Source organism: Vigna radiata, unplaced genomic scaffold (genome assembly GCF_000741045.1).
Source record: "Vigna radiata var. radiata cultivar VC1973A unplaced genomic scaffold, Vradiata_ver6 scaffold_532, whole genome shotgun sequence".
Classification (NCBI taxonomy): Eukaryota; Viridiplantae; Streptophyta; class Magnoliopsida; order Fabales; family Fabaceae; genus Vigna; species Vigna radiata.
Window position 1 is genome coordinate 1 of NW_014541803.1, and position 12,681 is coordinate 12,681.

The 12,681-nt window shown below is 33.2% G+C and overlaps 1 protein-coding gene and 1 non-coding gene across 2 annotated transcripts; both read right to left on the reverse strand.

The window, feature by feature from the left end:
* Window positions 1–5,598: 5,598 nt before the first annotated feature.
* Window positions 5,599–10,705, reverse strand: LOC106778215 (serine hydroxymethyltransferase, mitochondrial). Its single transcript, XM_014666161.2, has 16 exons — window positions 10,545–10,705; window positions 10,416–10,466; window positions 10,250–10,336; window positions 9,983–10,104; window positions 9,318–9,394; window positions 8,823–8,947; window positions 8,419–8,511; window positions 8,205–8,297; window positions 7,869–8,066; window positions 7,621–7,725; window positions 7,273–7,338; window positions 7,087–7,164; window positions 6,761–6,872; window positions 6,575–6,685; window positions 6,265–6,434; window positions 5,599–5,881 (listed from the first exon to the last, which is right to left on the reverse strand). Exons 1-15 carry the CDS (start codon window positions 10,632–10,634, stop codon window positions 6,286–6,288), a joined length of 1,557 nt encoding a protein of 518 aa, XP_014521647.1. The 5' UTR covers window positions 10,635–10,705; the 3' UTR covers window positions 5,599–5,881; window positions 6,265–6,285.
* Window positions 10,706–12,198: 1,493 nt separating this feature from the next.
* TRNAN-GUU lies at window positions 12,199–12,272 on the reverse strand. The gene has a single exon. It is a non-coding gene; the product is annotated as a tRNA-Asn (tRNA).
* Between the last annotated feature and the right edge of the window lie 409 nt (window positions 12,273–12,681).

The following is a 12,681-nucleotide window of genomic DNA, read 5'->3' on the forward strand; positions in this document are numbered from 1 at the left end:
AAAAAAATAATTTTTTTTTAAAAAAAATTTAAAATTTGAACATGGTCTTTTGGGTTTATATAAAAAATAATGAAATCATTTTACAACTCAAACATATCTACCACTTGGAACACCATAATGCTTAATTTTACATTTATTTGAAGTATGACCCTTTTTCATACAATAAAAGCATGATATAAAGTTTGTGTTTCTATAAGTTGTTCCTTTTTCTACCCATGTTTTACGGGTTCTATTATTATGCTTATTTTTAATTTTAGGGACATACTTATTTTTAACAACCTTATTTTCATTATTTTTACTGCATTCTTCTAAGGTTGTGTTGTTTAGTAGTTTCTTAAAATTTTCGCAAGATGCACATTCATCACTACTAGTAAATTTACCCTTTTCAAAAAATAAAACTTTATTTTTCAAATCTTTATTTTCTTCAAAAATATTTTCAAAATTTAATTTTAAATTTTTATTTTCTTCAAGAATATTTTCAAATTCTGATTTTAAATTTTTATTTTCTTCAGAAATATTTTAAAAATTTAATTTTAAATTTTTGAAATCTTTTTTCAATTTCTTATGAGCTTTATCTAATTTTTCAAATTCTACAATTAAAGCAACATAAGTTTCATGCTACTTTCACTATATTGACTATAATTATCATAATCGCTAGATGTACTTACTAGGCTTCCAGCGTCGTCGCTTGCCACTAAACAAATGTTTGTCTCTTCATCAGATTCGCTCAGATCAGAAATTGTTTCATTATCATCGTACCATGCGATGTAGGCTTTCTTTTTCTTGAAGGATTTCTTTTCTTTTACTTCTTCACTCTTCTTTTGATTTGGGCAATCTGCTTTTAAGTGTCCCCTTTCTCCGCAACCATAACATTTATAGTGTGAGGAAGATCCTTGATTTTCTTTCTTTTCAAATTTTAATCTTCCTTTTTCTTTTGATTTCATGAACCTGTTGAGCCTTTTTATCATGAGTCTCAAATTTTCTTCCTCTTCTGAGTCTTCATCTTCTATTTTNCTTTTGCTCCTTTCTACCTCAAATTTTAAGGCTAGACTCTTTTTCTTTGTTTTTGCCATTGCTTCTTCTTCATCTAGTCTTCCAAGGTCAAGTTCATGCTCTCTCAACTTTCCAAATAATGCCGCCATAGTCATTGTGTTGAGATTTTGTGACTCAGAAATTGCAGTCACTTTTGGTTGTCACGACCTATCTAAAGATTTCAAAATTTTTATATTAAGTTCATTATTTTCAAAAGACTTACCTAGTCCAATGAGGTGATTTACGATATTGGTGAAGCATTTTTGAACATCTGATATTGTTTCTCCTTGCTTCATCCTGAACATTTCATATTCTAGGATCAAGGTGTTCTTTCTCGCTCTCTTCACATCATATGTACCTTCGTGGGTTACTCTCAGCACTTCCCACATTTCTTGAGCAGTCTTACAAATAGATATCATGTAAAACTCATCAACGGTTAAGGTAGATGAAATAATATTACGAGCTTTTACATCGTTTTGAAACCTTTTCTTTTCTTCAACAGTCCATTGAACACGAGGCTTTGGTTCCTGCAAATTGTTAGTAGGAACAGACAAACCAGATGCAATAACATCCCAAATCTCACAATCAATAGACTCAATAAAAATTTGCATTCTAACCTTCCAGAATCCATAGTTTTCAACTGTGAATAAAGGTGGTCTATTGATAGAGGCACCCTCTGCAAAAGTTTGATATGATCCTGCCATTTGAATAACTATCAAATCGAGCTCTGATACCAATTGTCAGAGCGGCTGCAGCGGAATGGTTAGCGTGGAATAACAAACCAAGAGGGTTTTTAATACAAACATGTGCCTTTTAATTTCTACTCAATTTAACTTACTATTCAAATAATAAATATCAATAAAAGAGTAAGGTTGAGAGAAATTTGCACAGATAATTTTTATACCGGTTCGGATCTTACCAATCCTACATCCAGTCGCTTATCTTAAACCAAGATAAACAGTTCACTAATCACAAAACAATTACAAACTACATTCACAAAGAAATAATTTGTAAGAGTTTAGAAACCACCTCTCTTGATACCACAAGAGATGAACCTGCACCTCCTTTGACTCTTCACAAAGGATGAGACACCTCCTCCGAATACTTCACGAAGGATGAAACACCTCCTCCGAATACTTCACGAAGGATGATCCTCTTCCANACACCTCCTTAGACGCACCAAGGATGAACCANTTATTCCTCCGTCACCGTAGTAGCAATACACCAGCACCACAAATAAGAGTTTCCTTTGTTGAGCAAGAGCACACACTTCTCAAAGAGTTCTGAGTGTTTGAGCATAAGGGAAGAGTTACTGTTGATGGATAAAGAGAGCCTATAAATAGACTCAAGTAAAATATCTTCCATTTTACGAAACTGGCCATTTAACGCTTTTAATCGATTAATATTACTGTTAATCGNTTAAATGAGTACAACGGCTAGTTTTCAAAAACTAGAAAACTCCAACGACTAGTTTTAATCGATTATACTTAGGATTAATCAATTATCTAATCGATTAAAATAGGTATTAATCGATTATTTCCATACCAGTTGAGTTTTCAGCACCTGTAACATTTTAATCGATTAATATTTGATTTAATCGATTAAAACCGTGCGTTTTTTATTCTGAACAACAAATATAAAATATGAAGGTACAAGAATCAAAACCTACTACAAATCTAAGTCCTAAACATTTAAACTACAATTATTACAAAAGCTTTTAATAACAAAAAATAAGTCTTCAAAGGATCTTCATGAATCTTGATAAATCTTGACTTGATTTGGGCATCATCAAAACTTCATCTTTATCATTTTGCTAACAGTCTCCACTCTAATATGTGGCACACCACGCTTCCAAGACGTCGGTTCCACCGTCAATTTTCCTGGGAAAATGAACACCAAAATCCATTGTACCTTTAAGATAACGAATGATATGCTTGGCTGCGGATAAGTGTGACTGTCTTGGGTTATGCATGAATCTACTGATGAGTCCAACTCCAAAGCTAATATTCGGCCTGCTATTGCATATATATCGAAGAGTTCCTACGATTTGTTTGAATAATGTTGTGTCCACCTTAGCTTCCTCCAACTGCTGTGAGAGTTTCAAGTTTACCATGACAGGGACGGATGTGCTGTTGCAGCTTTTCAAGTTAAATCTTACGAGAGTTTCTAGAATGTATTTCCTCTTATGCATGATGATTCCTTCCTCTGTTCGCACAAACTCCATGCCAAGGAAGTATCCCAGATTGCCCAAATCTGTCATTTCAAGTTCGTCCTTCATCTTTAGTTTGAATGTTTCGATCTCCTGTGTGGAGCTTACGGTGACTAGCAGATCGTCGACATACAGGCATACCGGTAAAGTACCTTCTTGCTCAACGAATTTTACATGAATTCCATACTCAACAGTGCACTTATGAAATCCATACTTGACAAGTAGTGAGTCTATGTGCTTGTTCCAAGCTCGCGGTGTCTGTCGAAGGCCATACAATGCTTTATTCAGCTTATACACCATTGATTCTTGACCCTTCTTGACAAATCCTGGTGGTTGATTCACGAAGACTTCTTCTTCGAGGGGGCCATTAAGAAACGCGGACTTGACGTCCATTTGGTAGATGTTCCAACCATGGAATGTGGCAATAGCAATCACAAGCCTCACTCTCTCCAGTCTAGCTACAGGAGCGTATACATCTGTAAAGTCGATTCCTGGTCTTTGCAAGAATCCTTTCGCCACTAATCTCGCTTTCAGCTTTGCCACACTTCCATCTGATTTGTATTTGGTTTTGAATACCCATTTTACCTCTATAGCTCTCTGGTGAGAAGGCAGCTCCACAAGGTTCCATGTTCTATTTTTCTCGATGGAAGAGAGTTCCTCCAGCATGGCATCTTTCCACTCCTTCATTTTTATAGCTTGTTCCCTAGTGAGTGTTTCTTCACCTGCAAGAAGAGCATAGTGTACTATTTCACCTATATCTATTATATCACAATCATTGAATACCTCATGATCTGCTAGTGTCGATGATGGAAATCACGCTCTCTATGATCGTTTGATATCAACAACCTCGTTATTTGTTGTCAGCTTGGTTTCTTCAGTTTTGTTCTCCTCCAACCAGGTAATTACAACATCATCAGTTTGATCAATTTGGTTAGTATCAACATTCTCCCAATTGCAGACAACAGACTCATCCACTATCAACTTGAGTTGAACAACTAAGTATTTGAGTTCTCTCTACAACTTACAAAAACTCCACAAATGGATTTTCTACAGCGAGAGGATATGTGTTCAAATACAATATAATTTGTAACACTTAAAAGTGTTTCTCTCTTTACAAAGATTTCTTTCTTAAAAGATATTGAGTGACGGACAATGTAAGAACACTTTAAGCTTTTTTCTTGTTGCTACTCTTATGTTAATATGCACTTTTTCATCAACTACAAATTCTCTTCAAGCTTTTCACAAGTATCCATAAGAAAATCTCTCCTTCATATCTAACCAAAATGTTTGAAGTTGTATCTCTTCATATAATACTTTATCTGATGGATGATGAAAAAGAGCGAATGATCTAAGAAACAACCATCATGTTGGCTCCTTCCCAAGCTCGATATAAAGCATTGGTGTGAGAAGGAGCAATAATGGTTCCATCAATGAAACAAAGTTTGTTTTTGAAAATAAGACTCAATGATTGATCATTGAATATAATTTAGTCCATGAAGAACATAAGGGACTAGTAAGGGATTTTATGATGGATGAAAGTAATTTGGTGAGGTAGGATCTTGAGAAGAGTCAATATTCATATAATGTAGTAACTAGAGCTCTCAATTTCAGAACGTTGATACCATATTAGAAAAAAAAAAACAAAACCCTATACGACAAAACATAATAGAAAAGAGGAAGAATTTTTACAAAAAAATATTGTACTCATTAAGTTTTGGTAGAAATAGCAATTGAGCTTGGACTTTAGATTGCTACGTTAGAAGGAGTGACAATATCTATGCTTAGATATAATATCAATCTTTAATGTACATTAAAATATGTTTGATTGTTAATGTATCTTATAAATTTTCTCTAAAGACTCATATATTGAAAACAATAAAAAGAAAAAGGTTAGGTGAAAATTTTTTCCTAATAAACTAAGGAATTAAGATAATAACGTGTTTTTTTTTAAAAAAAAAAAACGATACTATTATTGTACGAGGAATAAGATTTTTAAAATATTTTTTATAGATATTTTCGGACAAATTTTAAATTATGTATACACTTTAATATCTTGAGATTCTTTAAAATTTGAGAGATAAAAAATATCTAGCATTACTTCAAGCATCTCTTTCAATTCCTGCATTTCTATCCCCTTAAGCATTTTCGTTCATTTCTTTCCTTCACTTCTATGTTTTCTTCTCTTTAGTATGTATCAAATCTGTTTTCAAGCCTCATTACATTTTGTCAAATATGGCTAACAATTACGGCTCCCGAAGATATAGGTATTCAAACTGCCATAACTGCTTCCATATTTTAAGGAATATAATCAAGAAGATAAAAGAATTAACATCAGCATTCAGCGAGATTCTATGCAGTGGAGGGCTAATTGACATTTTAGAAAATACAATCACTTCTAATGATCGATAGTAACATTAAAGGGGGTAGGTTCAACAATCATCTGTTCAGGAAATTTGGTATTTGAAGCCTTTATTACATATGTATCTATACATTTCAAGGAGATAATGATCAAGATTTTCTAGATTCACACTTACAGAGGCTTTTGACATTTTTTTAAAGCATATGTTGTCGTCCTCTACTACCACGAATCAGGAAAATTGATCATGTTGAATTGCTTTTCCAGTAAGACCATTCAATGACCTGTCATAATGCAAACTGACATCTGTTAGAGAACATCAGACATTGAATGTCCTAGATGAGAAAATTTAATTCTATAAATGTCAAATAGTTGAAAACATTCCTGTCCCGGACAATACAAATGAGTAAAAAGAATCACTCATTTATCAGTTTTTAAATTTATCAGAGATTAATGACAGCTATTGGCATCGCTTTGCTTTTCTTTTACTGTAAATTTTAGCTTTGAGTAGACTATGAAATGAAATGTTATTTGAGTGAGACAAGAACAAAGTCCATAGTGCACCACTTTTCAGATGTGTCCAACTACCTCTTGTGTTATATGACCTTATCAACAAATAAACGAAAATGAATAAACAACGAGAAAACGAGAAAAGAATAACACATACCTAATGGAATTTTTTTTTCTCTCAATTCTTGTATTTCATGGTTGCTTTTTCAAAACCAATGGTTGGAAATTGTTTTGCATACTCCTCAACATCATGTCGGAGTTTTGCTATCTCTGATTGAATGGTAGAAGATGACTGAATAGTGGCCACGAAGTCCTTCAGTTTTGTTCCTGATTAGAATAGTTCAACAGTAACCACTTATTAGCTTACTATACACCTAACAAGCCAACAGAATGAGTTAAAAACATTTATTTCAGTCCAGATAAAGAAACAAACGCAAATTAAGGAAGCATAATGAAGATCTAAGAACCTTGGCTCTCTGCTTTAACCTTCAAAGCCAACTTTACAGCTGCATCAAAAAACTCTGCTACCTTAACAAAATCCTCCTCAACAAATCCTCTAGAAGTAAGAGCAGGGGTTCCTGAATTCCACAAAAGAGATAATTTCAGTGACTTAAGAAATGAAAATTGTAATACAGACAACAAAGAGCCTGTACCCATCCTGATGCCACCAGGAACCATAGCAGACACATCTCCAGGAACAGTGTTTTTATTAGCTGCAATATGAACTGCTTCCAACACCTTCTCAACCCTGGAGCCATCGATACCCTGCACATTTTAAAAAAAAAATTGTCTATTAGATTGAAATAAATTACTGCTTAGTTTACCAAATTTCTCCATAATGAAACCACAAATGTGAGAAGCATATTCATAACTGAGGTCAGTTTTATGACTATTGCACAAAGAACGAGCAGTTGAAGTGATGATTTCTCGTTCAGAGTCAATGAAGCTTACATGAAATGCCAAAGCAGATTCCCATTACCTTAGTTTTCAGATTCACTAAAACTAGATGATTATCAGTTCCACCAGAAACTAGATCATAGCCCCTCTCACCCAGAGCCTGAAACACATTAGGTTAATTTGTTGGATACGAAAAGGCAATTTGTAACCACTTTGCGGATTAAGATCCAAAATAATAAAGAAATGGAGGATCTCTTTTATAAGGTACTTGTGCAAATTTTGAGCTGTTGCTGAGAACTTGCTCTTGATATGCTCTATATTCTGGAGTTGTAGCCTACATTCACAACCACAAGGAGAAAGAGATAGACATTATCATTAGATAAAGCTACAAACTAATGTCCATTTTATGACTTATTCACCCCATCCATTTGCCATATCTTGTAGTTTCTATGTATTGCACAAAGTAACGAGAAAAATCTTACTACAAAAAGAAAATCATTGATAACTGTAAGTGGATACAAAAATATGTAGAAAAACAGACAGTGACACAGCCCTTCCATCTCAGTCTGTCACTATACTGGTAAGAGTCAAAATGTGATGTTCTCCGCTTATTTACCTGCTTCAATGCAACAGCTAAACCAGTAATAGTGTGGTTGTGAGGGCCACCTTGTAGTCCAGGGAAAACAGCTTGGTTGATTTTGTCCTCATAGTCGTAGAGAACCTTCAGATTAAAAGAACTACTGTTATGAATTTACATCAGTTCAAGTTGGAAAGAACACAAACTATCTTATAGATGGAATTGAAATTTAAGAGTATGGAAATCAAAATAAAAGAATGCCAAATTAAATTTGTCTAGGAATTTACCTCTTTTCCTTGTTTGGTAGTTTCTTTAACTCCTTTCCTGAAGAATATCATGGCTCCTCGTGGTCCCCGAAGTGACTTGTGAGTTGTGGTAGTAACTATATCTGCATAATCAAAAGGTGATGGGATAACACCAGCTGCAACCAATCCACTGATATGTGCCATATCTGCCAATAATATAGCTTTCTGTTTATCGCAAACCTGTAACATGTTTCAGGAATTTAACCTTGGGACTTCCATACAATCTTTCCAAGTAAAAGGTAAAATAAAAAAAAAAAAATGATATCATACAATCTATTTATAAAATCATTAGTACTGAAAATTATGTATGCATGTTACCTTCCGTACACGTGCGTAATCATACAGACGTGCATAAGCACTGGCTCCAGCAACAATTAATTTTGGCCTGAAGAGTGTAGCCGTTTTCTCCAACTGAATTTCAAGATTTTCACGTAACAAAATCCTTCAGATGGCATAAAAGGTGAGACGAATATATCTATGAAATGTGGCCAACGGTACCCCTACCATGACAAAATATACCCTGCAATGATACCTGGTCATAGTCGATGTATCCTGTACTTTCGTCTAGTCTATATGGCATTGTCTCAAAAAATATAGAGACTGCAGATATCTTTTTGGTATCAGTCTGCATAGTAGGCAGCAATATTAGATTAAAAAAACGGAAGACACTAAATGAATTTGGATGAGAGAACTTCTAGCATGAATTTAGAAAATAATTAAGAGAGCTTATCTGGAAAACGTAAACAATATAAATTGATTGTTATACGAAAGGTTGCCACAAATTAACAGTTTACGCAATGACTCAAATAAAAATATCAATAGTCAAATATTTTAAAAAAGCAACGGTTTAAAAAAGAAAGAAAATAATGTTATACAGGTATGGCTAGTTAATAAATTATGATGAAAAGCATGGTGTAGGTTCAAACTTCAAAGTACCTGATATCCATGAGAAAGATGGCCACCATGAGGAAGATCGAGTGCCATGATTCTCTCATGGGGTTTTAGCAATGCAGTGTAAACATGAAAATTTGCGGGAGACCCAGACAGAGGCTGCACGTTCACTGCAATTTAAACGGGTTCAGTGGAATCAGAAGACTTAAGCAAACACCTAATGCATTCAATGAATTTATTGAATATCAAGAGAGCTCCTGGGTGATCACTTCAAAATTTAACCACCAAAGCCCATGTCAGACTGCAACCTCTAGAAACCTAGTTTGAATTCTACCTTAGCATGTATAAAGCAGTTCAGAGTTCCGTAGAAAAAGTATTGCCATGGCTCAAAAACAATAACAAGTCGCAACTCATAGACCGTTCCCTTGCATGCTATTAACCAGAAAAAAAAAAATTGTACGTTCTGCTAAGGCCCATAAAATAGACAACAGGGTATTTCTTTATTGTGCTGCTATTTTTTCGTCGTATTTGTGTGTTTACCTCCCCATTTAGCGGGATCCAATCTAAACGCCTCAAGGGCACGATTCTGGCACAGTGTTTCAGCCATGTCAATATACCTGAAAAGGAAAGATCCACAAGTTTTCGAATTTGCATTCGGTATAGAATAAAGTCCCAATTGCCAACAACTATATATACATCATTGTGTTGATCGATGAGTTTATGAAGCCGGGTTTGATTCTTTTTAAGCAAGTAAAGATAAAAATAAGTAATACTCTTGATAAGAAAATTAACTGTTAATCTTCTAAAAAATCCTATTTATATACCCACAAGTCATTTCTCAGAGTGGCACCGGTCTCATGATCAAATTTGTGAATTCGAGTAACGTGAATGAAGAAAGCATGGTTAGAAACGGAAATCTCACTAATTAAAAAGTCAGTTCATTCAGATTGTTCAATAAAAATTAGTCATTTGGGAAATTAATGATAATATATATCAATAATAAGATTGTAAAAGAAAAAAAAATGTATAAAGAAAAATATTTTTTTAAAGATTATACAAGGTAATTCAAATTTATCAGAAATCACAAAGGCTATGGATTATACTCAGTTTCACAGTCTAATTTTAATAAATTTTAATGAGAATTTATACTCAGAGGAGCCTGATTATGAAAATATGTAGAAGCAAGAGTTGAGAGACAGACATACTCATTTCCACCATAATATCTTGCACCAGGATACCCCTCACTGTATTTGTTGGTCATGACAGACCCGACCGCTTGCATGACAGACACAGAAGTGAAATTTTCTGAGGGTATCAGTTCCAGCCCCTTCACAGTTCACCCAAAAAAAACAAAAATAAGAAGTTAAAATATACATAACTTATAACAAAAAAAAAAGAAAAGAGCTTCCATCCTAAATTAACGAGGAAACACCACATACTCATACATGACCATAAAATAATTATATATATACCTTCCATTGCCTGGCTTTCTCAAGCTCAATAATATTAGCAATCTCAGGATCAACAGCCTCCAGTGGAGCATTCAACTGCTTGGGCCACTGCAAAGTCGCAATTTTTCTTCATGAATATGGATACTTTTAGAAAGTGAAATTGATTATATCATAAAGATGGACTCACTGTAACTCCAGGTCGCTCCTTGTCGTAGACAGCTTCGTCAGGCAAAGACGACTACAAAAGCAAAAAAAAAAAAGTTGAGATTACGAGAAGCGAATAAGAGCTAGAAGAAGAGACGCAGAGAGAGTGAACCTTGAAGTAGATGGAACCGGCATTGAAGAGAGGGCGGAGAGGCTTCTCAATTGAAGACGAAAGTCTGCGAAGCGCCAATGCCATCGCCATTTCTCGTACACAGAGAGATACAGAGTGTGTTTGTGAAGATGAACTCGTTCGATGCCTTGTTATCCCAATCCTAATCACTGCTCTCAATCGGATTTTCGCTTGGCGCCAGGCGGGACCCACTTTAAGATTTTGGATTCCGTTGGACCTTTCGCTATTTTTTTTTAAACCTTTTGCTATTTTTTTTTAAAATAATAGTAAAAATAATAATAAGGTTAAATATATTTTTGATCTTTAACTTTATTGAGAATTAGATTTATTTTTTTTAAAACTTTGACCTAATTTAGTCTTCAATTTTGAATTTAGTAACATTTTTGTTTCAATATTAACTGAGAAACACGTTTGAAACAATAAATAAAGTTAACAAAATTTGATTAAAAGAATTAAATTCATACATTTCTAAAATTGGAAGATTAAATTAGGCCAAAGTTTAAAGAAGAACTAATTTCAATTTTACTAAAAGTTAAGAGATTAAAAACATATTTAACCCTAATAATAATGAATAAATATATTGTTTTAAATAAAATAGGATTAAATATGTTTTTAGTCCCTATACTTTGGGGCGATTTTGATTTTAGTCCCTCTTTCAAACTATGGTACAATTTAGTCTTTCAACTTTAGAAAACTCTGGTTTTAGTCTTTTTTCCCAAATTCTTTTAACTTTATTTTTTGTTTTAAGCACGTTTCATCGTAGTATTTGGATTGTTTACACTGTTTGACACATTTTTGCTTCAATGTTAACTGAGAAACACGTTTGAAACAACAAATAAAGTTAAAAAAAATTGGTAAAAAGGACTAAAACCAGAGTTTTCCAAAGTTGAAGAACTAAATTGTACCATAGTTTGAAAGAGAGACTAAAACCAAAATCGCTTCAAAGTATTGAGACTAAAAACATATTTAACCCAATAAAATATATGATAAAATTGAAGGAGAAATGAAAAAGGCTGTTGCATTGATGGCTAACATTTGACCAAATAGTATATGTAATGTAACAAGTGTTATTCTATATGGTATTAAACAAACATATTTATGATGATTTATAATTGAATGAGAATGTTTTATACCATGATTGTTAACTTAAATTTTAATAAAATAATATTTTTTTTTATTACTGTACGAGTTGACGAGCCTTCAATCTAATGATCTTAATTTTTTTACAATATGAAATGGCAGCTGCTAAATTTTGAAATTTAGTATTCGTCTATGATAAGGGTGGGTAAGAAAATTAGAGGTGATGAGCTAAGCTACGCAGAAATTTTTGTTCCTTTGTAAAGAAAAAGAAAATGATGGAAAGCATGAAAATTGGAAATAACGTAGGCCTTGAAAGGCCAATCCAGAAGTAGGGTTTCTAGGCCACAAACTCATTGATAGGGTAATTCAAATGCTTGAAACATATTTTGCCACTTGCCATCAATGCATTCAACTATTTCTGAGTCATCTTTTGGCTTCTTATGTTGCATTCCTTTATGGATATCAATGTAATACTTTGTTGGATTAAACGAGAAGCATTATATTTCTAATAAGATACCATTAAAATATAATCACACGGCTAAAAAAAATACAAACACGCTAGAAGGAGGGCTTGAACCTCCGACCTTGTGGTTAACAGCCACACGCTCTAACCAACTGAGCTATTCCAGCTTCTGTTGAGTATAATATCGTATATAAATAATAAAATATTTACCTTCATTATCATTGATGTATTCCGTAAGTGCTTTCAGATTCTTAACCAGGGTTGTATCTGTATCAACAACATATATTAATTTAAAATTGGACTTAAGACATTTATATCAAGATTGACGCGTTGTTAAAATTGAATTAATAACTATAATAATAATAGTAATAATGATAATAATAATTAAATAATGCTAAATCAATATAATGTCATAAGATTATAACTTTAAAACTAAAATAAAGCATTATTTTTCAGATACTTAATATTTTTTTTACAGTTATATACGGATACTTAATATTCAAATATACAAATAAAATTATAAAATAAATAATCTCAATATTATATTTATGTTTTGATCAAATAAATAAATTTGAT

Excerpts from the sequence above, each read along its gene's own strand:
- LOC106778215 (XM_014666161.2), bottom strand. The coding sequence starts at position 10,634 with ATGGCGATGGCATTGGCGCTTCGCAGACTTTCGTCTTCAATTGAGAAG. Across the intron at positions 8,948-9,317 it reads GGATCCCGCTAAATGGGGAG|TGAACGTGCAGCCTCTGTCT; the intron begins GTAAACACACAA and ends TTTAAATTGCAG. Across the intron at positions 6,873-7,086 it reads TAGTGAATCTGAAAACTAAG|GGTATCGATGGCTCCAGGGT; the intron begins GTAATGGGAATC and ends TAAAATGTGCAG.